This window comes from Paroedura picta, chromosome 1 (assembly GCF_049243985.1).
Source record: "Paroedura picta isolate Pp20150507F chromosome 1, Ppicta_v3.0, whole genome shotgun sequence".
Lineage (NCBI taxonomy): Eukaryota > Metazoa > Chordata > Lepidosauria > Squamata > Gekkonidae > Paroedura > Paroedura picta.
This window is the reverse complement of record NC_135369.1, coordinates 11704785-11731606: the sequence shown is the minus strand read 5'-3', so window position 1 is coordinate 11731606 and position 26822 is coordinate 11704785. Positions and strand designations below refer to the sequence as shown.

General features: G+C 52.2%; 1 protein-coding gene across 7 annotated transcripts in view; it reads right to left on the bottom strand.

Annotated features, from left to right (window-relative positions):
* UBAP2L (ubiquitin associated protein 2 like) overlaps positions 1–26822 on the bottom strand; it is a 69127-nt gene that overhangs the window by 11987 nt on the left and 30318 nt on the right. For all 7 annotated transcript variants that reach the window (XM_077321586.1, XM_077321609.1, XM_077321601.1 and 4 more), the window contains 12 exons: positions 25926–26097; positions 23467–23680; positions 19423–19700; positions 15994–16166; positions 13840–14029; positions 12105–12159; positions 11559–11736; positions 10057–10129; positions 7160–7349; positions 5099–5187; positions 3541–3594; positions 1958–2039 (listed from right to left, as the gene is read on the bottom strand). In XM_077321586.1, coding sequence (XP_077177701.1) covers positions 1958–2039; positions 3541–3594; positions 5099–5187; positions 7160–7349; positions 10057–10129; positions 11559–11736; positions 12105–12159; positions 13840–14029; positions 15994–16166; positions 19423–19700; positions 23467–23680; positions 25926–26097 — 1748 coding nt within the window. The remainder of the gene's footprint in view (positions 1–1957; positions 2040–3540; positions 3595–5098; positions 5188–7159; positions 7350–10056; positions 10130–11558; positions 11737–12104; positions 12160–13839; positions 14030–15993; positions 16167–19422; positions 19701–23466; positions 23681–25925; positions 26098–26822) is intronic.

Here is a 26822-nt window from a genome sequence, read left to right as displayed (position 1 = left end):
GCCTGGAAGGGTTTCCTGAAAGTGAGTTAATTAATTTTATATGGTTTTTTTTTCAAATTAGCAGTGATATCAGGGCTCTTTCAGTCTCACCTCCCTCACAGGGTGTCTGTTGTGGGGAGAGGAAAGGGAAGGAGAATGTAAGCCGCTTTGAGTCTCTTTTGAGCAGAGAAAAGCGGCATATAAGAACCAACTCTTCTTCTTCTTCAGTAATGTCAGGGCTCTCTCAGCCTCACCCACCTCACAGGGTGTCTGTTGTGGGGAGAGGAAAGGGAAGGTGAATGGAAGCTGCTTTGAGACTCCTTCGGGTAGAGAAAAGCGGCATAGAAGAACCAACTCTTCTTCTCCTAGGTAAGTCCCCACCCACCTGTAGTTAATTCTGCAATAGCTGAAGCCAGTCTCTCATTCACGCAGGGTGTTCTCAATTTAAAATGAACGGTAGAGGGCAAAATCAGTTCTATAGAAGGACATGCGCACCCAAAAATGTATGGTACAATTTTGATGTGTCCCGAATTGAGCCGGGCCGCGGCTCCTTCTTCCCTCCCCCCGCCCCCGAAGCGAGAAGCTCGCCAGGCCGGAGGGGCCAGGAGGGGGAGCCGCGGCCGCCAACATGGCGGCAGCACAAACGCACATGCGCGGACTGTTGCAAACAGTCGCGGCAGTCTCCGCCCACTACGCCGCAGCGGTCCGCAGCAAGCGGAAGATTGCGGACCGCTGGATCCGGGTATATCCAAATAACTGACTTGGTTCAGGTTCTCCGTTGCACCTTGACCAACGGCTGACAGAGTCCTCTGGAGAGACATTTAAAGGCTGCGCCAAATGGCTGTTCCTCTGAGGATTTTCCGCAGTCCCAGATAAGTTTGCCAGGGAGACATTTAAAGACACCCATTCCCCCAAATATGTGATCCTCAGAATCAGCTGTTTGCCGGGGTCCTTCTCAATCAACCAAATCAAGCCTGGATTGATTCAGACTTCTATGATTCAGACCATTTAAACACAGAGGGATTGCGATTTGGTTCAGATAAGCCTGGGGAAAAACTGAATCAGGATTGATTGAAGCTTTTTTTCTGGACATCTACAATCCAAATTGAACATCCCTGTAAAGTCGGAAGGGGCCATAATGCCATTTCAGGACACCGTCCTGCACCACGGGAGGATAATGATTCCAGTAAAGAAGGGAAAAATATTCATTCTCCGTCTCACACAGACTCTGGGATCTGAGGAACAGCAATGGCGCCATCCGTTGTGGGTTGCATCTGGTGGAGTGGTTTCTGTGGGTTCTCAGTGGAACAGGCTTCCTCGGGAGTTGGTGGGTTCTCCATCTTTGGAGATTTCTAAACAGAGGCTGGAGAGCCATCTGACGGAGAGGCTGATTCTGTGGAGGCTCAAGGGGGTGGCAGGTGACAGTGGATGAGCGATTGGGATGTGAGTGTCCTGCATAGTGCAGGGGGTTGGACTAGATGACCCAGGAGATCCCTTGCAACTCTATTAGTCTATGAGTGTTGGAAATGCTTATAACTTTGAATTTGCAAGTTGCTTTCTAACATGCAATCTGAAGGCTACAATAAGCTCTAGCAGTTCTGTGTATTTCAGGGTGGGTTTTTAACTTTTAAGATAATCCATGTTGTATGATTGGAACCATAACTGTATAAATTCAGCAATGTGCCTTTTGTCTGACACAATGCAGTTTCTCCTGAAGAAGTCTTTTTACGGGGTGGGGTGAAAAAAGCTGGGAATTTTTTGGATAGTTTTTAAAACACTTGAGTAGGAAGGTTTAATACGACAGTGACCTACCTGCCTATCATTGCTACCTATCATTCTCTGATGCAAAAGAGGGAGAGAGGGAGAAAAGACAAGAGAGAGATGGAGAGAGAGAGAAAATGGAAAGAGAGGGAGGGAGAAAGGAGAGATGAGCAGATTAATTCCACCTCTTCAACTAAGGCAATGCCATCTCTCCTACCAGAGTAAGGGTTGCTACTCAGGCTGGCGTCCCTTCCAGTCAATGGGGTGGTCGGCGTGGGGAACGGGATGCTGTAGTAGTCCTGCCAGAGAAGGGAGAAGAAAAGAAGTGATCCTCATCCAGCTATGCAAATAAGGAAAGGTGGGGGAGAACCAAACATCGATTGTGGGATGCATTTATTTTGACAGCTGACGGCTGCGCAGATTTGGGTCAAGAAAGCCAGGTACTGAACAATGAATGACAGCGCGAGCGTCTATAGTCTGGATCGCATCATACAGTGGCGCTATTATGGCCAAACAAACCAGCTGTACTTGAACAATAAAATAAATTTTAAAAAAGACTTAGAGTCCAGTGGCACCTTAGAGACCAAACAGATTTTTTTTGGGGGGGGAGAGGGGGGTATACACTTTCAAAAATCAAAACTCTCTTCGTCAGATAACAAAAGGACCTCTTGACTCTCCCTGTAAATCGTGTTGGTCTCTAAGTTCCTGGACAGGAATCGAGCAGTTCTATCATCACACAGGGTTATTTCAAGTAGGCAGAGGTGTTGGTCTCCAGTAAAACAGCTACAGAGGAGTCCAATGGCACTAATCAAATTTTTACAGTATATACCAGGGGTGGCTAAACTGTGGCTCTCCATGGACTACAACTGTCCACGGACTACAACTGGCTCATGGCAGTTTACAATCAAACCACAATACAAATATAACTTTAAGCAGCATACGCCCATCTATTCCCTCCCAACCTACCACTCCACACCACCCACCAACCTCAGGAGAGGCATCTCCTGCCCTAGATAGTTGGGCATCTGGAGGGCCCTCTACAGAGTGACATTCCCTAGCCTGCCCTCAACCAAACGCCTGGTGGAAGAGCTCTGTGTTGCAGGCCCTGCGGAACTTTGGTAGCTACATCAGGGCCCTCTGCTCTTCCGGGAGCTCATTCCACCAGGTTGGGGCCGAGACTGAAAAAGCCCTGGCCCTGGTTGAGGCCAGGAGTACCTTCCGTGGGCCAGAGACCACCAGCACCCTGGAATATACCTTGTTACTCTCTAAGATGCTACTGGACTCAGTCTAGCTCTTCTACTGTAAACCAACCCAGCTATCCTCTGAAACAACAGGGCAAAAAGCGACATGGCTTTATTGTAAAGCTGGCTTCCTTTCATTAGCTACTGGCCAAGAAAAGATCGTTCCTTTGTAAAAGTATCATGATAAGTCACTGTGTTGGTACACTCAGTTAAACTTCCCCCTTTTCTTTAAATACTTCCACACATCATCATCATGATATTATTATTATTTCAATATATTACCCACCTCTCCCAAATGGCTCATGGTGGGTTACAACAGTCTGGATAAAATCCCCAATAAAACTCCCATTAAAACCCCAGGCATAAAAGCCACATAAATGCAATAATCACAAAACAAAAGGAGAGAAAAACAATTCAAAAACACTATCCATTCCCCCAATATCACATTGCCATATTAACAGGCATTTGCAAACTGCGTCACAGCAAGGATAGGTCCGCTTCGGCACCCAAGACGAGAAAGCACGCACGACCCGGAAAAGGAGGGATCGTGTTGACTCACCAACGGAAATCTCGTCTGAAGCATCTGCAGGTCGTCGTAGCCGTAAACTTGGGGCTGTGGGAGAAGAACAACGCCGAGTTAAAGGGACGCCAAGTCCTTTCCCTCTTCAGAAGGGGTAGGAGCTACTTGCCAGAAGCCAGTGCTTCTAGGGGCCAGGAGGTGGTAACAAAAACAGATCAGGTGCTGTTGAATGTGGTTCATGTGGAACCATAAAAACCCAACTTGGTAACTGTTAGGACCTGCAAAGGTTGCATGTTATATTACTTTTACTATTGTGCGCAATTTTTAAAAACTACTATACGAGTTAAAAACATATATATCCAGCCCACAGGCTATTGCAAACCAGTATGCTATGCACTACGCTAGGGGTAGTCAAACTGCGGCCCTCCAGATGTCCATGGACTACAATTCCCATGAGCCTCTACTAGCAAATGCTGGCAGGGGCTCATGGGAATTGTAGTCCACGGACATTTGGAGGGCCGCAGTTTGACTACCCCTGCACTATGCAAGCCACCAGACCGACGCATCCCTTCTTCAAAGGGCTGGTTTTCACACACCCCAGTTTTCAACACATATGAAATATGTCCAGCAGCCAATAAAAGCTCCAAAGTAAGAGGCATAAAGTATCAGAGTCAGTTAATGAAAAAGATGTCGAGTTTTCACTCATTAGCTCTCTTTCCAAAGGCTGCCCCAAATCTTCAACAGTGTGTTTCCTTATTAGTGCATGCATTGCAATGAGTACAGGAGCACCTTGGAGACTAACAAAATTTGTGGCAGGGGAGGTGCTTTTGTGAGTCACGGTCTCGCTTCTTCCCGCTGCACCACTGTTTCTTTTTCGGCTCCCTGCTTAGAGAGCGACAAATGCCTGAAGTGGTCGATCGTCTCTCTGCGCTCGTGTGAATCAGAACTGCGTTCCCCTTCTTGGCCTGAAATCTGGCAGGATGCCTTGGGCCACCAGACAGCCCATGGAAGCGTCATCCCAAATTGGGTGAGGAACGGAGAAAAAAAAAAAAAAAAGAACTGGATTTCGGCAATGGGAGCTGCGGAACAGAACAAAAAGGGCCTGAAATGTCAAGCTTCCTGCCCCTTTCCCCCTGTGACGGGGTCTTTGAGAAGCAAGGGATCGAGCTGAACCAGGTCAGGCAGCAGATGTCATGGCGAGGGGAGCTATATATAAATTAAATGAAAAGAATAAGCCAATGAATAAAAGGGCTGTCTAGTCACAGCCCACTTATGGTGACCCCCTGTGGGGTTTTCAAGGCGAGAGATGAACGGTGGTGGTTTGCCTTGGCCTTCCTCATCGGCCTCCCATCCAAGCAGTAGCCAGGACCAACTGCACCGAGCAGCAAGGTGGGGGGGGGGGGGCACTCTCAAGGCTTCTGTCCAAGTCGGATGTTGCAGTCACAAGCAGGTTGAGGGGGGGCTGCTTCGACCGCATCTGGTGCCGACTCCAAATCGCTGTCTCATGCTCTGTCCCTCCCGCCACGACACTGTCGGGAGCCGGGCGGGATCTACTGGCATGAGTTCTTCCCTGCAGCCAGCGACAAGCGGTACTCACTGGATATGCGTGCAACAGGCCCGGAGCCATGATGTAGGGGTTCGGCAGCAACGGCGGAACTCCAGGAGGCAAGTTAGGGGGAGCTTTGCCTAGGGAGAGACAGGACAAAGTTACAGTGGGGGGTCTCGCATTGTACCCCACTCCCCAGCAGTGTAAACTCCAGAGCAGAGGGTCTCCAATGTGGTGCCCATGGGAGCAATGGCGCCTGCCAGCCTCTTTCTTGTTGCCTGACAGGTGCTTTCTGATATGGAACACATCTACTGCCATGTTCCTTGCAACGGAAATGATAACGGACGTGACGTCCACTGTCCTGCCTGTCCAGTACATGGCGACTGTGCCAACTCCGCCTCGGTCAGGAAAGTGAAGATGGCCTCACAACACGGGCGGCGGGACACCACTGCTGCCACCTGGCTCCCACATTTACTCCCACCCTCAGGAGAGTGGGGACCGCCTCGCAAGATGGATGGCGGCGCGGCAAGCGGTTCCCAGCGTCCAGCCAGCCCCACTCCCCGTCACGCCAATTATTAGTATTGATTTATTTGGATTTTTATACCACCCATTCTTTACGGTTCTGAGTGGTTTACATGGAACATTGTTATAGTGTTCCGTGTAAATTTATGCAATCTATAACATTATACAAAATTATACAATGTGGAATGTGTTCCACGTAAAGAGCGAGAATCCTTGTCGCTAGAATTTTTTTTAATGAAATGGGTCAGGCAGATTCTGCCCGGCAAAGCTTCCAGTGAACTGTGAAGATGGTTAAGAGTTTTGCTTTGGCAGCAGCCGCCAATCGCAGCCCAAGCACCTCCCCCCGTGTGACTCAAGGTGACCTGCGTCAGACTGCTCTGCTTCCCAATCTTATGGACTATATTAGAGATTATTTTTTCTAGATTTTAAATTGATTTTAAAATTCTGTGCAATTTAAATGTGTTGCAACCAGCCCCGATTCAGTCGACACAGGAACTAATAGAAACCTAATTGATAACAATAACAACTAGATGGCCTCTATAGACCCTTCCAATTCTATGATTCTTTCCCCACAATACACACCCTATGATGCAGGTGGGACTGAGAGAGCCCTGCAAGAACAGCACTAAAAGAACTGTGAGTAGCTCAAGTTCACCCAGCCATGGCTCCATGCAGAGGACTGAGAATCAAACCCCATTCTCCAGATTAGAGTCCGCTGCTCTTTAACCACCACCCAGCTCTGCCTCTCAAAAAGCCACGTGCCAACTGTATAGGAGTTAAAAAAAACCTTTTCCATTTCCTTCTGCATCACTGGCATGTTGCCCCCCTTCCTCTTAGCAACTGAGGCAGACCTTGAATTTAAGAACAGGGACGTCAACCTCACAAGCCACCAGAAGGAGCAAGGATTTAGAAGAAAAAGGAGGAGGAGTTGGTTCTTATATACCGCTTTTCTCTACCCGAAGGAGGCTTAAAGCGGCTTACAATCACCTTCCCTTTCCTCTCCCCACAACAGACACCCTGTGAGGGAGGGGAGGCTGAGAGAGCCCTGAGATTACTGAAGAAGAAGAATTGGTTCTTATATGCCGCTTTTCCCTACCCGAAGGAGGCTCAAAGCGGCTTTCAGTCGCCTTCCCTTTCCTCTCCCCACAACAGACACCCTGTGAGGGAGGGGAGGCTGAGAGAGCCCTGAGATTACTGAAGAAGAAGAAGAGTTGGTTCTTATATGCTGCTTTTCTCTACCCGAAGGAGTCTCAAAGCGGCTTACAGTCACCTTCCCTTTCCTCTCCCCACCACAGACACCCTGTGAGGGAGGTGAGGCTGAGAGAGCCCTGACATCACTGCTCCGTCAGAACAGTTTTATCAGTGCCGTGGGGGACCCCAAGGTCACCCAGCTGGCTGCACGTAGGGGAGTGGGAAATCAAACCCGGAGTGCAAGATTAGAGGTCCGCACTCCTAACCACTACACCAAGCTACACAAGAAACAACAGGATCAGAATGGCAACTCTCATGAGGCCCAGAGCCCCGTGCTCGAGAGGTCCAGAACCCATCCCACGCAAGTGTTGCCGGCCCCGGCCGAGCGTGGGAACGCACCTGATGTCGTGGCCACCGAACTGCGGGTGGTGGCGGTCGCCGTGGAGTTGCTGCTGAGCCCCACGCTGCTGATGCTGCTCAGACTGGAGGGGGCGCTGACCACGGGCGGCGCGGCTGAGACGGTGCTGGAGGAGGTGGAGAAAGTGCTAGCGGAAGAATGGAGGCCGGCTTCGCTCTCTACGCTGGTGTGCTGCAAAGGGGAGAGGGGCGGAGGGAGAAAAGAGAGCATGAGGGGCGACTGGGAAGGATGGGCCACGAGAGCTCGCTGGAAGGACGGTGACACACGTGTCAGAGCGCTGCAGTTCAGCCAGCCACCAGGATGGCCTTGGCCGCATCTGGTTGCCGCTCTGCGCTTGCTCTCGCACACCCGCCGCCCTGTGTAGCTACGAGCCCAGCTAGGCAGGAAGCAGGAGGGTATGCGCGCCATGAACCTCAAGGGTGAGGAACAGGAACAGGGAGAGGGCGACTGCGGCAAAACAAACTGCACAGATCGAGGTGGGTCGACAGGTTAGTGTGGCCGTCACACGAGGAAAGAGCAAGCATCTAGCTCAGTGGTTCTCAATCTTTTTTTTTATTATTATTATTACTATTACTATTACTATTACTATTACTATTACTATTACTATTACTATTACTATTACTATTACTATTACTATTACTATTACTATTACTATTATTATTTAATTTTTAGACCGCCCTTCTCCAAATAGGTCTCAGGGCGGTTTACAACATAAATAAAAACACAATAAGAATCCCCATAAAAACCCCAATTAACATCAGCAAAAGTTACATATAACATATAGCGGCAGTGGTCACAATTCTGATCTTAGTCCAGCCTGGTGGAGAGAATAATATTCAGGAGAGGGTGGCACCAAGACAATAGATCTAACAATGATCTCGATTTTAGAGATTTCAATATTGGGGGTCAGGACCCCTTTGGAGGTCGAACGGCCCTTTCACAGGGGTCGCGGCACGGAAATCAGCTTGGCCGGGGGGAGGGGGGGTGCCATCCACACAACAGCCTTATGGGGTAGATCGAGATAGAGCGTTCGTCTGTCTGGAGCAGCGGAAAAGAGCTAGGTGGGCTTGGTGGGACAAGAGGCAGAACTGAATTGAGAAACCCCGGGAAAAAACCAATTTATATGCAATCATGAAAAATGGATCTTCACGCCATGGGTCGGTTTCGGTTTCATTTCTGTGAAAGGACGCTTGCATCATTTTACGATTGGGGGGAGGGGTCACCACAACAGGAGGAACTGTATTGAAGGGTCGCGGCATTAGGAAGGTTGAGAACCACTGATCTAGTCTAGTTAATATAATAAGTAAATTTAAAAAAAAATAGTTGCTCCTAAAAGACTAATACAACTGGTGACCGGGGAGGAACTTTCATGAGTCACTCCTCACTTTGTCAGGAGAGCAAGAGCCCAGGAGCACCTTAAAGAGCAATGACCCACAAAAGCTCGTCTTCTGCCACAGTTTTGTAACAGATCTCACCCTCTTCCTCTCTAACCCCCCACCCCAATCATCAATTTGTGGCTTCCCTGAAACGCAGCCTGCTTTTTGTGTGACGCAGGAAACCCACATCCCCGCAAGCAGACAGAGGGACTCCTCCTCTCCTGACCCAATTGTCCATGAGAATACCAAACTACAGCCCTCCCCCCACCTGCTCCCCACCTCCCATATTTCCCAGGGCACTTCTATCCAGCAAAGACAGAGCTACTCCCTCTTTATCACGTTGAGAGTTATATTAAGCCCGCTGTACCCAAAATACAGCAGGCGCTAGTGGGGTGGGCGAATGGATGGGCAGAAAGAAGGAGGAAAAGGAGAAAGAAAGGAAGTAAGACAGAGAGCAAGCAAGAGGGAGAGAAAGAGGCAGAGAGAGACAGATAGGAGAGAGAGAAATTGAAGAAGGGAGAGAGGGAGGAAAGGATAAGGGGCAGGGGTGGGAGGAAGGGGGGAAGGATCCGTAGGGGAAGGGGCGCAGAGAAGCGGCAGCGGAGGTGATTTGCGATGGGGGGCCAATAGTCAGTCCGGAGACAGGGGGCCGACTGTTGCCCCCCCCCATCCTGGACTGAGCCCTCCCCCAGACTCCTCAGCCTTTTATTTATACTGCTCCCGCAGAGCGGTGTAAAGATGTAAAGATACTTTTACAGAAAACGAGGCGTTTTGCATTTATTTATTTGTGTCCTTCTTCGCTCCACGTTTTGGACTCGAAGTGGGAGCAGCCGTCAAGATGGCGGGCAGATAGAAACGCCGGCCGCACCGTTCTGCAAGTAATATTTCACTATGCTTTCTCTTTGATCTCCTGCTGCTATCTGAAGCCACCTTCCTCTTGAAGGTCAGAGACTGTGTGTTATCTTAAGCTTATTTAGCTTGAAAGCAGATTCCTGAACTCATCCTGCTAGCTAAAAGAAGCTTTCATCTCTCCCCGATGGGCATTTACAAACCGCACCCCAGCTTCAAGCATTAAACGGGCCACCTCTGCTTAGAGAGGAATATTTGCCAACTCACAGTACTGTAAAACGACAAAACGATACATCTCGTGGTGTCTGATTAACTGATATTTTTCCTTCTCCATTTCCCCACAACACCAGCCCTGCAAGGTAGGTCAGGCCAAGCAAGAGCCAATGGAGGGACTCAAACCAGGGTGAGCCAGGCCCAGGGTCCTAGTCCTCCATTCCATCCGTCTGAAAGCAACTTCTCCCAGTGCGGAAACGGAAGGGATATTCCTTGAGCACAAGAGAAGGGCTGACTAGGAAGACGTAGCCCTTTTCGGAAGGATCCCTAGGAGAGCGACTCACGCAGACCATAAGGGAACACGGCCCTAGATGGCCAAGCAGCGGAACTCTGCTAACCCGCACCAAAACGCCAAACCCTCTGTGTCGTCCCCCACTCACCAAGAGGGTTGAAGTCGACGTGCGGCCGGAGGAAGTCGAGGAGGAGAGGCTGTTCTGCTGGGCGGGCAACGTGCTACGGAGAGGGAGAAGAGAGCGGGTCAAGGCAAGGCTGCCGTTTGGGATGTCATGCACAGCCCCCGATCTGGTCACGCCATGCACACGGCCCTTCCTTACGCAAAACAGCATCAAATTAATGCGTAGAGGCTTCACTTGCCCAGTCTGGATGGATTAACTGCCTGCTTGTCTCCCTCCTCTGTGATTCTTAACTTTTGTCCCATCTGCCTCCTGATGGGCTCGCTATTCAGAAGAAGAGTTGGTTTTTACACTCTGCTTTAAACTATCGGAAGGAGTCTCAAAGCGGCTTACAATCTCCTTCCCTCTCCCCACAACAGATACCCTGTAAAGTAGGTGGGGCCGAGAGACCCCCAAGAGAACTGCTCGGTTAAAACAACTCTATCAGAGCTGCGATGAGCCCAAGGTCACCCGGCTGTTTGCATGCAGAGGAGCTGGGAATCAAAGCCGGCTCACGAGATTAGAAGAAGAGTTGGTTCTTAGATGCCGCTTTTCTCTACCCAAAGGAGTCTCAATGCGACTTACACTCGCCTTCCCTTTCCTCTCCCCACAACAGACACCCTGTGAGGGAGGTGAGGCTGAGAGAGCCCTGAGATTACTGGAGAAGAGGAAGAGTTGGTTCTTATGTGCTGCTTTTCTCTACCTGAAGGAGTCTCAAAGTGGTTTACATTCGCCTTCCCTTTCCTCTCCCCACAACAGAGACCCGGTGAGGTGGGTGAGGCTAAGAGAGCCCTGATATCATTGCTCAGTCAGAACAGCTTTATCAGTGCCGTGGCGAGCCCAAGGTCACCCAGCTGGCTGCATGTGGGGGAGCGGGGAATCAAACCCGGCTCTCCAGATTAGAAGTCCGCACTCCTAACCACTACACCAAACTGGCTCTCTCCTTCATTTGCATCCCACTTTCCTCCCCAGTAAACGGTAATGACTGGGGAAGGCACTGGCAAACCACCCCGTATTGAGTCTGCCATGAAACCGCTAGAGGGCGTCACCCCAAGGGTCAGACATGACCCGGTGCTTGCACAGGAGATACCTTTGCTTCCTCCCCAGTGGGGACTCCCAAGAGGCTTACATCATTCTCATCTCCCTCCACTTTATCCTCACAACAACCACGAGAGGGAATTTAGGCAGAGTATGACTGGCCCGTGCTCAACCGGTAAGTGAAGTGAAGATTCGAACCCAGGGCCTCCCCCCAGATCCTCGTCCGTCACTCTGGGGCCACTACACCTGGTTGGCTCTCTATGGTTATAGACAGCTGGAATGCGCACATGAGGTTCTGCGTCACACGGGTTGGCTGCGGTATTTTTGTTTCCTGTTCCACAGAACACCTCCCCCCCCCGCCTGCCCGACAGCATCTGCCAGGCTCCACCCACTGTGGCTGAAAGAGGCGCCCTGTGGCTTTCTGGGAGCCCCCTGTCCGGCTCTGCCGCTACCTGCTGTGTTGCGTGGTGGCCGTGCTGGGGAGCTCCTCGGCATGGTTCAGGCTGCTGAGCACCGAGGAGTGCTGGGTGGCCGTGGTGAGCAGGGAGGCCGCGGAGACCGTGTCGTTGAGGGGGGCTGCGATGCTTGGGGCAGAGGGGGAGTCCGATTTCACGGTGGGGCCTGCGGGACCTGTGTGGAGACAGACGGACGGGGCGTGAAGGGGCGGGCGATAAGCTCTGGAGAAGGACCCGGACCTGGTGAGGCTCAGCAGCTAACGTGCAGGGCTGGCACAGCACGTCTGACAAACACTGACTCCTGGAGTCGTCACAACAGCCCTGCACGGTAGGCCACTGCCATCAACCCACAGCGAAAGAGGGCTGAGACTGAAATAACAGGCGCTTCCCCTAGGGGGCGTAATTTGCATTGCCGGCAACGGTCAAGCCTGGCGCCTTCCTGCCCAGCCCGTTGCTCTTGACGGGACGCGGCATCTGCTGCATCGCAGCTTGTAGAAATTCACGCCGGAATGCAACGCTCGCTACTGCCTGGGCAGTGCTTACCTTCAGCGGTCTGCGTGGTTTGCAACTGTGTGGGCGGCACAGAGCTGAAGCCGTTCTACGAGAGAGAGAGAGAGAAGGGGCGGAAGGCAGGGAGTCAGCTCCTGCAGAAACGCACTTTGCTTCAACCCAGCCGGCCACACTAAATAGCTGCTCAACCCATATCCCGCTCCCGGCAAAGATTCCGCTCCGCAGTAGTTAACTTTCAGCTTAGAGTTCATAGTTATGTGCTCTCAGGGGGACACTCAAGGACCATGACTGGATGCCCTACACAGGGAATAATGACTGATTTGGGGCATTACAACGTGAATTTCTAATGTTCTTATACTGAGCATCAAGAACCACTATCGCGTTCGTTTTACAAAATGTTTGTTCTCTTTCCCTGCCTCGGCAGCTGGCATATTAAAATCACATAAAACCTCCCATCAAAAGCAATAAAAAGGAACATCATTAAAGGAATTAAAACCAGAGCAAAAATAAATAGAAATAGCAAATAAAGGCAAAACAAAGAAATCTATAGGTAGTATCACATAGGTGTTTTTATATGCAATTGTCGTTTTTCTGTTGTCGTCTGCCCTGAGCCTTTGGGAAAGGGTAGGGGGGGGGGGGGGGAGAGAGAGAGAGAGAGAGAGAGAGAGAGAGAGAGAGAGAGAGAGAGAGAGAGAGAGAGAGAGAGAGAGAGAGAGGAGAGAGAGAGAGAGAGAGAGAGAGAGAGAGAGAGAGAGAGAGAGAGAGAGAGAGAGAGAGAGAGAGAGAGAGAGAGAGAGAGAACTGGTTTGTTGTTGTACCCCACTTTTTACCAGCTAAGGGAGTCTCAAAACAGCTTACAATCGCCCCACCCTTCCCCTTCCTGAAAGTTAGAGTGGTTCCTCAGTGGAACAGGCTTCCTCGGGAGGTGGTGGGTTCTCCATCCTTGGAGATTCTTAAACAGAGGCTGGAGAGCCATCTGATGGAGAGGCTGATTCTGTGAAGGCTCAAGGGGGTGGCAGGTGACAGTGGGTGAGCGAGAGGGTGGTGAGTGTCCTGCACAGTGCAGGGGGTTGGACTAGATCAAAGGTCTTCAACCCCCGGGCCGTGGCCCGGTACCGGGCCGCTAAGGCCATGGTACTGGGCCGCCAGCGGCCGCGCCTGCCTTCCCCCCCCCCCGCAGTGAGAGGGGGGGAAGAGGCAGGCGCGGCCGCTGGCACGCCAGCGACGCAAACGCGCATGCGCGGGGCCGCTGCACATGCGTGTTTGCGCCCCCTGCTGGCAAAAACGTGCACGTGCAGCTGTTCTGCGCATGCACATTAGCGCCACCTAGTGGCAGAAGCGCCCATGCGCGGCAACTGCGCGTTTACGTGCAGCTGCTGTGGCCGGGCCGCCGGCTCTCTTCCACCCTTGGAGGCGGTCCCCGACTACAAGAAGGTTGGGGACCGCTGGACTAGATGACCCAGGAGGTCCCTTCCCACTCTAGGATTCTAGGATTCTATGGAAACCGCCACTCTTACCTCCAACACCACTACAACATGAAACTACTACCGATGGTGGCAGTGTTCCAAAGCCCGACCAGCATCTCAAAAAGATATGCATTAATAAGTGGCCCTCTCAAGCCTCAATACAATTAAGTCAGATCTGCTTCTCTCTGGAAGGGGAAGAGATAACTGGCCAGGAGCGTACCTCTGAGCATGCGCCAAGTGCTTCTGCTCTTAACCAAGACAGGGGGAGAATCATCGTGAAGCCCTGCAGAGCAACTACCTACCTTGGCCTGGGTCAAGTCTTTCTGGGGTGAGGAGGAGATGGAGTTTGGGTATCGCCGGGTCTGGGTGGATCTCTGCTCGTACAGTGGTCCCTGAGCGCTGTTCTGGGAGGTATATGTTGCTGTAGGCATGGTGCTGCTCTGGTAACCAGACTCCTGGGTCTTGTTGGACGAAATCGTGGACAGAGACTCGCTGGAGGAGAAGAGAGACGCACACACGGCTGACGTTAAGGTGCCCGCTGCTGATCGTGGACGATCAGCAGAAGGGCTGCTAAGCAAGACGATGAGATCCTTGCTCTGATTGTGGAGTGGTTTCCATGATCGGAGCCTCCCTTTTGCTCCACTAAGTTTTACACCCTTTGTAAACCGTACCCAGGACGTCTGGAGCGAGAAAAACGGCTGTCTGAGCACCGCAGGAAGCGGGCAGGCCAGTGAATTTGGCATGACCAAATCTGTCAGCGGACCCAGGACTTGCTTTGGCATACGTTGTCCCCCCTTTACGGCTATGAGGGAGCCAGAAAAGGGTCTACTGGTATGCAGGTGAACCCAAGGTCCCCTCTCATTCCCCCACTACCACCACTGAGCTGAGCTGAGCAGTTTGCATCCTGAACAGAACAGAACCGCTGGGATCTTGAAATGAGCCAGTCATTAACACGTGAAATCCCCTACTGCAGGAAGTGGTGGACAGATTCAAGAAGGGATTGCATAAGTATATGAGAGCCAGTTTGGTGTAGTGGTTAGGAGTGCGGACTTCTAATTTGGCAAGCGGGGTTTGATTCTGCACTCGCCCACATGCAACGAGCTGGGTGACCTTGGGCTCGACACAGCACTGATAAAGCTGTTCTGAGTCTGAGTCTGAGCAGGAATATCAGGGCTCTCTCAGCCTCACTCACTTCACAGGGTGTCTATTGTGGGGAGAGGAAAGGGAAGGTGACTGTAAGACGCTTTGAGCCACCTTCGGGTAGAGAAAAGCAGCATATAAGAACCAACTCTTCTTCTTCTCCTATATAGAGCAGAGGTCCATCAGTGGCCCTGAGCCACAGGGTAGGCAGGGATGCTCTGTCTTCTTGGTGGTTGATGGGGAGGGGGGAGCACAGCGGGAGGGCTTCTGGAGTTCTGGCCTCATTTGTGGATCTCCTGACAGCACCTGGGTTTTGGCCCCTGTGTGACACGGGAGTGTTGGACCAAGTGGGTCACTGGCCTGATCCAACATGGCTTCTCTCACATATGTCTGGGGATCTGTATTCTTGGTGTTTGGGGGAGCAACAGTGGGATGGCTTCTAGAGTTCTGGCCCCGCTGGTGGATCTCCTGGTGGCACATGTGCTTTGGCCAATACATGACACTGAGTATTGGACTGGATGGGCCATTGGCCTGATCCAACATGGCTCTTCTTATGCTTTTATTAGGGGATTGGAGAAACACATAGGGCAAAGGTCCATGAGTAGCTACAAGACATAGAAGAGTTGCTTCTTATATGCCGCTTTTCTCTACCAGAAGGAGTCTCAAAGCGGCTTACCTTGCCTTTCCTCTCCCCACAACAGACACCCTGTGAGGGAGGGGAGGCTGAGAGAGCCCTGAGATTACCGAAGAAGAGCTGATACTTATATGTCACTTTTCTCTACCCAAAGGAGGCTCAAAGCGGTTTACAGTCACCTTCCCTTTCCTCTCCCCACAACAGACACCCTGTGGGGTGGGTGAGGCTGAGAGAGCCCTGATATTCCTGCTCGGTCAGAATAGCTTTATCAGTGCTGTGGCGAGCCCAAGGTCACCCAGCTGGCTGCATGTGCCAGGAGTGCAGAATCGAACCCGGCATGACAGATTAGAAGTCCGCACTCCTAACCACTACCCCAAGCTGGAGCCTGATGTCTGGAGCAGGGAAACTCCATATTCTTGGTGCTTGGGGGACAACAGCGGGAGGGCTTCTCGAGTTCTCGCCCCGCCGGTGGGCCTCCTGATAGCACCTGGGTTTGGATCACTGCGTAACACAGTGTTGGACTGGATGGGCCACTGGCCTGATCCAACATAGCTTCTCCCATGTTCTTAATTCCGCACGCCCATCCGCATCCTACAGCAGCTGCAGGCGGAGCTGCCTTGGTTCTTGTGTGAGAGAAACCTCGGCTTTGTCGTGGCGCAAGAGGGCACCCGCGGGGACTCACCTTGCCGTGCTTGTGTAGAGGCTGCTCGGAGGCTGGCTCGCGGAGGCACTCGTGGCCGGGGTGGGTTCGTACTCCGAGAGGACAGGCTCCGAACCAAACTGCAACGCCCCGAACTGCAAGTTGAGTCCTGAAATATCCGCGGAGCCGGGCATCTCCACCGCCAAAGCAGGAATCTGAGGAGGACAGGGAGGGCTGTTACGGGATGCAGGAGTGGACGGACCTCTGGCCTGGCACGGCGAGGCTCTTCTGACGCTCTTATGCAGGGGTAGTCAAACCTGTGGTCCTCCAGATGTCCATGGACTACAATCCCATGAGCCCCTGCCAGCGTTTGCTGGCAGGGGCTCATGGGAATTGTAGTCCATGGACATCTGGAGGACCACAGGTTGACTACCCCTGCTCTTATGTATGACAAGCGCATGGTGCTGCTCTGAGCCTGAGATTTCCTGCTTTGCAGTTCTCTTAGAAACCCACTGGGGCTCTCAGACCAAAGGGAAGCCTTCCGACAAGGCTACTACCTCTGCCACGCAGGCCACAGGAGGACCCAGCGATAGTTACTGCAAGGGCGAGAGAAAGACCAGCTCGGGGGAAGAAGGAGGGTATTTATATACCACCCCTCTCAGAATACTGTCTCGGGGAGGCTTACAGGGCTTAAAACGCAATAAATAAAAAACAATAAGTAATGCACAGTAGGAACAAGTTAAAAATTATACAGTTAACAAACTGCAGTTGGTCACTATTCATCCCCACACCGGCCCACCTGAGGTTGAAAATAAGGAGGAAACAAGGGGGGAAACAGTGGGGGCAGAAGGGAGGCCTGAGATTTCATGGGAATCAGTCAACCGGCCTCAAGAGCTCCCTCTTGCAGGCCTGATGGAACTCTGAGAGCTCCAACATGGCCCTGCTGCCTCCTGGGAGCTTGTTCTACCAGGCAGGAACCAGGACCAACAAGGTCCTGGCTCCGGTTGAGGTCAGACTTCCTTGGGGCCAGGGATCCTCAGCGGATTAGCATTGCTCATTCGAAGAGCTCTCTGCAGGAGCAGAGCTTGGGATCTCCGACCTAGGCAGTAGGGCCATCTAAATTGGAAGGTCAGGCTCTGCTCACCAGCTAAGTGGCTGCAAGAAATTTGCATTACAATTACCCTACCTAGGCAAGCAGGTAGGCCTCTTGAGCCTCTTGTGGCGCAGAGTGGTAAGGCAGCCGTCTGAAAGCTTTGCCCATGAGGCTGGGAGTTCAATCCCAGCAGCCGGCTCAAGGTTGACTCAGCCTTCCATCCTTCTGAGGTCGGTAAAATGAGTACCCAGATTGCTGGGGGGTAAAGGGTAATGACTGGGGAAGGCACTGGCAAACCACCCCGTATTGAGTCTGCCATGAAAACGCTGGAGGGCGTCACCCCAAGGGTCAGACATGACCTGGTGCTTGCACAGGGGATACCTTTACCTTTACCTTTAGGCAAGCAGAGGCTCGGCCCCACTGTAGGAGAAGAGCTCTCTGTGGGACATATATTCAGAGAGTTGGCCCCTCAGATTCTTAGCAGCCAGCTTAGGGCAGAGGGTTTCCAAGGCAAGGGACACAAAACAGAGGTGGTTTGCCATTCCCAGCCTCTGCAGAGTGGCTGCTGGCAGTCAAATACAAACAAGGGCCTGGCTTCGCTTCCAAGATCGGACTAGCCGATATAGACTAGATATTCCTGGACTGGTGTCACGTGAACAAAGGGCCCCTTTGCATAAGCCGGCTCTTTTTTCCGTCTCCAGAAAGCCATGCAGGTGTTTGAATGGTTACCTGGACACTAATGCTACAGTCGTCTCCTCTGCAGGTATGCAAACCGCCACTCCTCCCTTGCCTGGAGGAAACAGATTTCCCTTTGCGGCACCTGCAGAGCAACCTCAGCTGCGTGGGCAGCTTGCCCAGAGCGCTGGCAGCTAGCGGCTGAGCATTTGGCAAACCTTAGCCCTTCGGAAAACAGCTGGGTCTCTGAGGCATTCCTGGACTTGAATCTAGCTCTTCTTCTGCAGATGCACACAGCTGGCCCTTGAAATTCCGCTAAGCCCAGGGCCCCTGTCTGGAGCAGATGCATGCAAGCCAGAGGGGGCTGGTGCCAGGCTGCGATAACTACAGCCAGAGCGCAGAGGTTTTGCCCGGCTCTCTGTGCTTCCTGGGCACAGAGCAAACAGGGGCAGCTACCATGCATGGCCTCATATCTGAAACATCACCCCTAATGCCCAGCACACAGATCCTGGGAGGGGTGGGAGTGTGGAACTCAAGGAGCAACCTCTACACCAGGGGTAGTCAACCTGTGGTCCTCCAGATGTTCGTGGACTACAACTCCCATGAGCCCCTGCCAGTGTTTGCTGGCAGGGGCTCAAGGGAATTGTAGTCCATGAACATCTGGAGGACCACAGGTTGACTACCCCTGCTCTACACCATACCCAGTTCCTAAATTTCACTGCCACGAGGTGGCAGGAGGATTCCTCATGGTCAAGATGGCAGAGCGTGAGAGGGAGTGAGGAAAGCAATGAGCCAGCCCCTGGCTCTTGTGGCCTTTCCTTATACACCCAAGGTTATGCTGGTTGCGACCTCTGAGGCCAGGAAGGAATTTTCTTCCTGGTCCAACTGGCCCATTCATCTTGGAGGGTTTTTTTTTTTTTTGAGAAGTGGGGAGGTAGCTGTCAAATTCCTACACAGTGAGGGGGGTTGGAGTAGCTAGATAGAATCATAGAGTTGGAAGGGGCCATACAGGCCATCTAGCCCAACCCCCTGCTCAACGCAGGATCATAGAATCATAGAGTTGGAAGGGGCCATACAGGCCATCTAGTCCAACCCCCTGCTCAACACAGGATCATAGAATCATAGAGTTGGAAGGGCCCATACAGGCCATCTAGTCCAACCCCCTGCTCAACGCAGGATCATAGAATCATAGAGTTGGAAGGGGCCACACAGGCCATCTAGGGTTGGAGTAGCTAGATGACCTTTGAGGTCCCCTTCCAGCTTCATGTCTCTATGGCCTGCCTCTGGACGCCACTAGCCGGGGAAGGCAAACAACAGGGGAAAATTTGTTGCCAGCAAGCTCTGATGGAGAGTTTCCTGGACGAATCTGACTAGCTCAGGGGTGGCCGAACTATGACTCTCCAGATGTCCTGGACTACAACTCCCATGAGCCCCTGCTGGCATGGAATTGTAGTCCATGGACATCTGAAGAGCCACAATGTGTCCTTTTGGGGCGCAGAATACTGGACTAGTCAGGCTTTTGGCCTGACTCCACCGGTCTGTTTTCACTGTCCTGGAAGATATAACGCTAGTGAAAGGAGCAAAATAAAACTACAGAGGATCGATGCCCCGTCCCACTTTGGCACCCTCTGCGGCTAAGCCTCCCGTCTTCCCCCTGCCCAAGTATCTGCCGCGTCTCTTCAGCTCCTCAGTCCCCTCCCTACCTTTGATGTCAAGGACGCCTTCTTCTTCTGTTGCTTCAACTTCTGCTGGGCCGGTTGGGGGCTGGAGGACTGGTTGTCCGAGGAGCTCGGGGACATCTGAGGAACGGGGTTGGTCTTGCTAGCCAGGGGGGACGAGGAGGGCGGTGGGGCCGCGACGGAGGCCGTCACCACGGGCGCCTTGTCCTGCAGGAACACATCCATCATGGCCGAGGTGGGCGGGAAGGTCTGGCGCTTGGCAAACGGGCTGTGCACGGCGGAATCCGAGGGGTTCTTCAGATCTGTTGGGTCGGGAGGGAAAAGTCAGCTCCGCTTTACCTGGGGGTTTCCAGTATAGGGAACACACGTGCAATTTTTTAAAATTCAAATTGTGAATCTCTAGGCTGCCCTGTAAAACGGAGCTTTTCTGCCAGGTCTATGGTTGAGGCCGGGATAGTGCAGGAAGATCTATTGGGGTACCCCCTCCTTGATGTTAAACAACAAATGCCACTTCTGATCTTGTCTCTCCCTTCTCCTCGCCCTCGTAGATGGGTAAAGGGGGGGGGGGGTTGAGGGTTCCACCATGCTTTTGCTGTTATGTTTTTTCTGATGTTGTGATCGTCCAATTCTAACGGGGTTTTAATGGGGTTTTGGTTGGACTTTTGTAAACCACCATGAGCCTCTGGAAAATGGTGGTTAATAAATTAAACAACAACAGCAGCAGCAGCAGCAAAAACAACAAGAAAGGTTCAGGATGGCTCCAAACATTTAATTTGAGAGTGCTTCATCCTGATGGCCTTGTAGGTAATTTGATTGGGAGGGGGGTGGATTTCTGGCACCTCAAGTTGATTTCTGGCACCCCTCAAGATTTTCAAGGCAAGTGACGGCCAGAGGTGGTTTGCCGTTCCCTGCTTCTGCGTCACAACCCTGGTACCCCTCGGGGGTCCAAGTACTAGACAGGGGCAACAAGAGCTCACGAGATCGGACTGCCCAGGGCTACATAAGCCAGGGTTTGCTATAATACAGTGCAACATACTTCATGGTAGCCCCTTCTCCTGACTCCTGTTCAAAAAGCCGACAATTAACACCACCCACGGACCGACTGACTAGAGAACAGTGCAAGCAGTCTCCTAGCTCACCCAAGGAGAAACCTATTTATTTTATTCCTTTATACCCAGCCTTCTTCCCCAATGGGGACCCATAGTGGCTTACATCAGGGGTAGTCAAACTGCGGCCCTCCAGATGTCCATGGACTACAATTCCCATGAGCCCTGCCAGCGTTTGCATTGAAGTCCATGAACAACTGGAGGGCCACAGGTTGACTACCCCCGGCTTACATGATTCTCTTCTCCTGCATTTTATACTCACAGCATCCCTGTGAGGTAGGTTAAGCTGAGAGTGAGGGACTGGCCCAAGATCAATCAGGGAGCTTCCATGAACCTACCCAGTCTACATACAACAGAGAAGAGTTGGTCTTTATACAAAGGAGTCTCAAAGGGGCTTACAGTCGCCTTCCCTTCCTTTCCCCACAGCAGACACCCTGTGACATAGGTGGGGCTGAGAGTCTTGACAGGACTGCTCTACGAGAACAGCTCTAAGAGAACTGGCTGCATGTGGAGGAGGAGTGGGGAATCAAGCCCAGTTCTCCAGATTAGAATGTGCCGCTCTTTACCAATACACCATGATGGCACCAGTTGTTCTGGATCCAAAACCAGGGCAAGCGGTGCTCAATAACAGAGGGCCAGTGTGGACCCGGAACCTATGGTCTTAGAAGTGGGTGACCTGCACATGAGAAGTGCAGTCAAGTCTCTTTTGACTCACGACACCCTAGCCGCCTTGGTGTCGAGGTTAAGAGCGGCAACTTCTAATCTGGCAAGCCAGGTGTGGTTCCCGGCTCCTCCACATGCAGCTATTCAGGTGACCTTTGGCTCAGCCTCACCTTCCTCACACGGTATCTCTTGTGGGGTGAAGATAGGAAGGCGACTGTAAGCCCTTTTGAGACTCCTTCGGCACAGTGGAGTATAAAAACCAACTCTTCTTCGAAACTTTGCATTGACATCTGCTGCCAGCAAGCTCTGACACTGGTCTGGGAACAGTGCAAGTGGCCACCTAGCACATCCTGGAGGAACCTATTTATTTTATTCAAGTATAGCCTGCCTTTTGTATACAGGGGAGAGGAAAGGGAAGGCGACTTGTGGGGAGAGGAAAGGGAAAGGGAAGGGAGGAAAGGGAAGGCGACTGTAAGTCGCTTTGAGACTCCTTCAGGAAGACAAGTGGCATATAAGATCCAACTCTTCTTCTTCTTCAGTAATCTCAGGGCTCTCTCAGCCTCCCCTCCCTCACAGGGTGTCTGTTGTGGGGAGAGGAAAGGGAAGGCGACTGTAAGCCGCTTTGAGACTCCTTCGTGTAGAGATAAGCCGCATATAAGAACCAACTCTTCTTCTTCTTCTTCAGTAATCTCAGGGCTCTCTCAGCCTCACCTCCCTCACAGGGTGTCTGTTGTGGGGAGAGGAAAGGGAAGGCGAATGTAAGCCGCTTTAAGCCTCCTTCGGGTAGAGAAAAGCGGCATATAAGAACCAACTCCTCCTCCTTCTAAATCCTTGCTCCGTCTGGTGGCTTGTGAGGTTGACGTCCCTGTTCTTAAATTCAAGGGCTGCCTCAGTTGCTAAGAGGAAAGGAGGAAGCATGCCAGTGATGCAGAAGGAAATGGAAAAGGTTTTTCTTTAACTCCTGTGCATTTGGCGCGTGGCTTTTTGAGAGGCAGAGCTGGGTGGTGGTTAAAGGGCAGCGGACTCTAATCTGGAGAATGGGGTTTGATTCTCCAGTCCTCTGCATGGAGTCAGCTGGGTGAACTTGAGCTACACACAGTTCTTTTAGTGCTGTTCTTGCAGGGCCCTCTCAGCCCCACCTGCATCATAGGGTGTGTATTGTGGGGAAAGAATCATAGAATTTGAGACTCCTTCGGGAAGACAAAAGTGGCATATAAGATCCAACTCTTCTTCTTTAGTAAGATCAGGGCTCTCTCAGCCTCCCCTCCCTCACAGGGTGTCTGTCGTGGGGAGAGGAAAGGGAAGGCGATTGGAAGCCACTTTGAGCCTCCTTCAGGAAGACAAAAGTGGCATCTAAGAACCAACTCTTCTTCTTCCTCCCCAATGTGGTCTCAAAAAGAGCTGGTTTGTCACGAGAGTCCCAGATGGATTGCCAGCTATGAACCAGCTGGGCCCGCTCTGGGGGCAAACTCGACACTTGCTGTGGCATACACTGTCCCCCCTTTAGGGCTATGAGCGAGCCAGAAAGGGTCTACTGGCATGCAGCTAGGGTTGTGTGGTATTAAAGAGCGGCAGCATCTAACCTAGCGAGCCGGGTTCGATTCCCCGCTCCTCCACATGCAGCCAGCCGGGTGACCTCGGGCTAGTCACAGTTTTCTTGGAGCTGTTCTGGCTGAGCACTCCTGTCAGAGCTCTCTCCCTAATGGCTAGGGTGATGAGAGCCACCTTGGTGCAGTGGTTAAGAGCAGCAATTTCTAATCTGGCAAGCCAGGTGTGATTCTCAGCTGGGTAACCCTGCGCTAGTGACCGTCCTGATAAAGCTGTCTCAATCAACTGTTCTGTGAGAGCTCTCTCAGACCAACCGCCTTCACAGAGTGTCTGTTGTGGAGAGAGGACGGGAAGATGATTGTCAGCTCCTTTGAGACTCCTTCGGGGCAGTGAAAAGTAGGGCATAAAACCCAACTCTTCTTCTGCCTATGGAAGCCGGAAGGAGCAGCCAGCATCCCTTCTGCTGAAGAGGAACCAACAGCTCCTCACCTATTAAGAACATTCATGCCCGTCTCACAAAGGCATGCTAACTGGAAGAAATGAAGCCGTCGCTAGCCAATAAAATGCCTGGGTCCAATTCAGGCCTCTGGGGCAAAGGGAGAGAATCCCGGAGAACAGAGTCTTGATGCACAGATGCTGATACAGAGTCGGGATATCAGTGATGCTGCCAATATGAAAATCCCTCTGTGCCGTGACCCCACTAGGCGTGAAGCCTGCTGCATTCTGGCCACCCCTGAGCCGAGCCCCTTACCGTACTGCACGAGAGAGGAGGACTGGGTGGTGGCACCGATGTCCCAGGAGGCGGCTGCGGTGCTGCTCCCGGCGGGCTGGGGGTGCTGAGCTGCCAGCTGGGCCAGAGCCTGAGCCGTCTTGAACTGCTCGAGGAACTGCGAGCCCGTGGTGGGGGTGGCGGGGGTGCCTTTCGCCTCGCCGACGTCGCTGAACCCCTTCCCCAGCATGCTCACCTGAAACCGCACAAACGGGAGAGAGGGGGCTTCAGAAGGGCGCAGGAGCGGAAGCCCGGAGCACGCCCCATGGATGACTTGGCAGAGAGACATGGACTCTGCTAAAAGCCTCCGTCGGAAGCCTGCGACTCTCACAGAACCCTAGAGGTGGAAGGGACCTCCAGGGTCATCTAGTCCAACCCCCCTGCAGAATGCAGGAAATCCACAACTACCTGCCCAGCCACAGTGACCCCCACTCCATGCCCAGACGATGCTCCCCCCACCCCCCAAAAAACACCCAGAATCCCTGGCCAGTCTGGCCTGGTGGAAATTCGCCTCCCAATCCCAAAGTGGTGATTGGGATTTCCCTGGGCATGAAAGAAAGAGGCACAAGAGCCAAGCACAAAGACAGTCCCCTCCCCCCCCCCAAAAAAAAATCACAATCTGCCTAATCTTCTAGGCAGGAGACAAAGTGAGCAACACGTTTCCCCGCTTCCCCCAGAGACAGGAAGTTTGCAATTGAGACCTGCCTCTCTAGTGGGAATCACTCGTGCTAAGATGCCCAGCCGGCTCAGAGCAAGAAAATACAACAAACTGTCGAAGGTTTTCACGGCTGGAATCTGGTGGCTGTTGGGTGTTTTCCGGGTCGCGTGGCCTTCTTCTGGTAGTTTTTGTCCCTGACATTCCGCCGGTAACTGTATTTGGTATCTTAGAGGTAAGACACGGCAAGACGGCCATCTCCCCGTGCCAAAGTGGGTCAGTCTCTGAAAATGCCAGCTACAGTTCCTGGAGAAATGTCAGGGATTAAAAGTACCAGTCTGTTGCCACACAGCCTGGAAAACCCAGACCAGCCACAAGAACATATAGTTCCCTTTGGTGGATTAAGGCGGGTGGCTCGTTTTTCAGAATTTAATTGGATTTCTCCTCGGCTGCCCCAAAAGCAGAAAGGCAGGGTATGAATAGTCTATATGCACACGCAGCGTGTTACCCAAGAATCCCCATGACAAAAGGCAGAAGTGGAAACAGAGCAAGGAATCTCACTCCCCACCCGAATTTGAAAAAGGGCACAGATCTCCAACCGCAGCAGTAGCCAAACTGTGGCTCTCCAAAGGTCCATGAACTACAATTCCCATGACCTCTAGAGAGCCAGTTTGGCCATTCCTGTCCAACTATGGCATCTGTCTAATACTGGATGATTCCAGCAGCCCCTTTGGCAAAGAATGACAGCTTTTAAGTGCCCAGAATTGGATTCCAACCACCATTCCTTTTGCTCCACAAGTGAGTGGTGCCCCCGTGGATTAGTCAGACATGGCATCGTAATCGTAATTTATTATATTTCGTATTATAATTTATCTGTTCCATCTGTCCAACATAAAATATTTCTGGTAAGGTCTTGGAGGAGGAGTGTGTCTCATGGCTTAAGTGCTACTCATGGTGGCTGCCCCGCCCCTGAGTGCCTCCTCCTCCTCCAATCAGCTTGCCTGTCAGTCCAGCAGCCAGCCAATCGCTTTCCATCCCCCACCCCTGACCACCCCCTCCTCCTTCCACTTCCCTCCCATGCTTGGAGGCTACAGATCCCTGTTGAAGCCCCTGCCGGTAAGTTCCCTGCAGCTTTTCTAAGTCCTGGGGGGGGGGGGGGGCGCCCATCTGCAGAATTCTCCCACTCTACCCCCCCTCTCAATCTAGCACAAGCTGCATTCCTGAATGCAACAGGCTTGGCCCCTAGTTTATTATAATGCACTGTGAAAAGCAAGCCCACAGCTTAGAGCAGCCTCTCCCAACTTTTTGTCCGTGGAGGTACCACTGAAATGTTTTCCAGGCTTTACAGTGCCAGGAAGTGATGTCAGCTGGCCACACCTTCCTGCCACATCCCCTGAAACTCAGAGCATCCTCAGTCGGCAAAGGTTAAGATGCCCCACCCCTTCCCAGACTCTCCAGGCCCCTCACTGGCTACTTTGGGAGGGGGCAGGTCGACCTCCCCAAACATGGGTAGAATTTAAAAAAAGGGGGGGGGAGCGTGTTTCCCATTTCTCTTTCCTTTTCGCTTGGAGTTGGAAGTGGCAGGCATGGAGGGCGGCACTCCCCAGCTTCCATTCTGAACGCCTCCAAGCCACGGCACCATTGAGGGATCTCAGTGGCATCGTACGGTTACTGCGGTTGGGAAACCCTGGCTTACAGCAAAAGCCAGGCCCTACGCGGTCCTGGCCAGTCACGGCTTCAGCCTCCCCAGCCGAGTAACCCGGCGGAACAGGGCACGCTTCCTTACCATGCCGTGGTGAGAGAAGGTGTTCCCCGACGTAGGCTGGGAGATGGTGCTCTGCTTGGAGTTGCTGAACACCAGCGGCTGGCTGAGAGTCGGGGCCTGCGTGGCGTCCAGGCTGGGAGACTCGTTCTCCAGAGAAGAAGGGGTCTTCCCTAACAGCACTGCCAGGTCGATTCTAGGCGGAGGCAAGAAGAACCAGAGAGGTGAGCAAAGGCTGCAATAGTCGTCCGTCTTCCCCCATCCCCACCGCCGATAAGCTCGCTCTGCCTTCTACCTGGCCTCTGTGAGGAGGCCACTTTATTGTTATTGATTTTATTTTCCTGCTTGTACGCTGCCCTTCCCCCAGAGGGCTCAGGGGGGGCTCACGGTGATCATAAAATAATGCAAAATCAATAAAATAATCAGTCTTGAAAATTACTAACGTTAAAAGCAATCTCAACGCTTCAGACAAGCCGCCTCTTCCTTTTGAGAGAGAAAGGGGCATGTAGTGTTGGAGGCAGGTGTTAACTTGTAAGTTGAGGACTTTAAAAAGGGACTCCTGGCTGAACAAGCTCCGTCTTACAGGCTCTTCCGGAATCATTTAAGGTCCCGCAGGGCCTGGTCCTCGTTCAGCGGAGAGTTCCACCACGGCAGGGCCAAAAAAAGACGTGGCCGTGGTTGAGGCCAATTTGACCTCTTTGGAGCCTGACGGTGGCTGGCAACCAGGATTTGTCACGGAAGATTTTTCCCACTGCCCAGTCTGCTGTTTATCATGCTGTGATGCTGGCTGGTTTTTTCCCTTTTATAATAAACGAATAATAATAAAAGGCCTTTGGTAGGATCTTCCTGGCCCATATTGTGATTTTTATCAGATTCCAGGCTGCCTGCCTTTTCAAAACGCAGGCCATGCTTGAAGCGAGC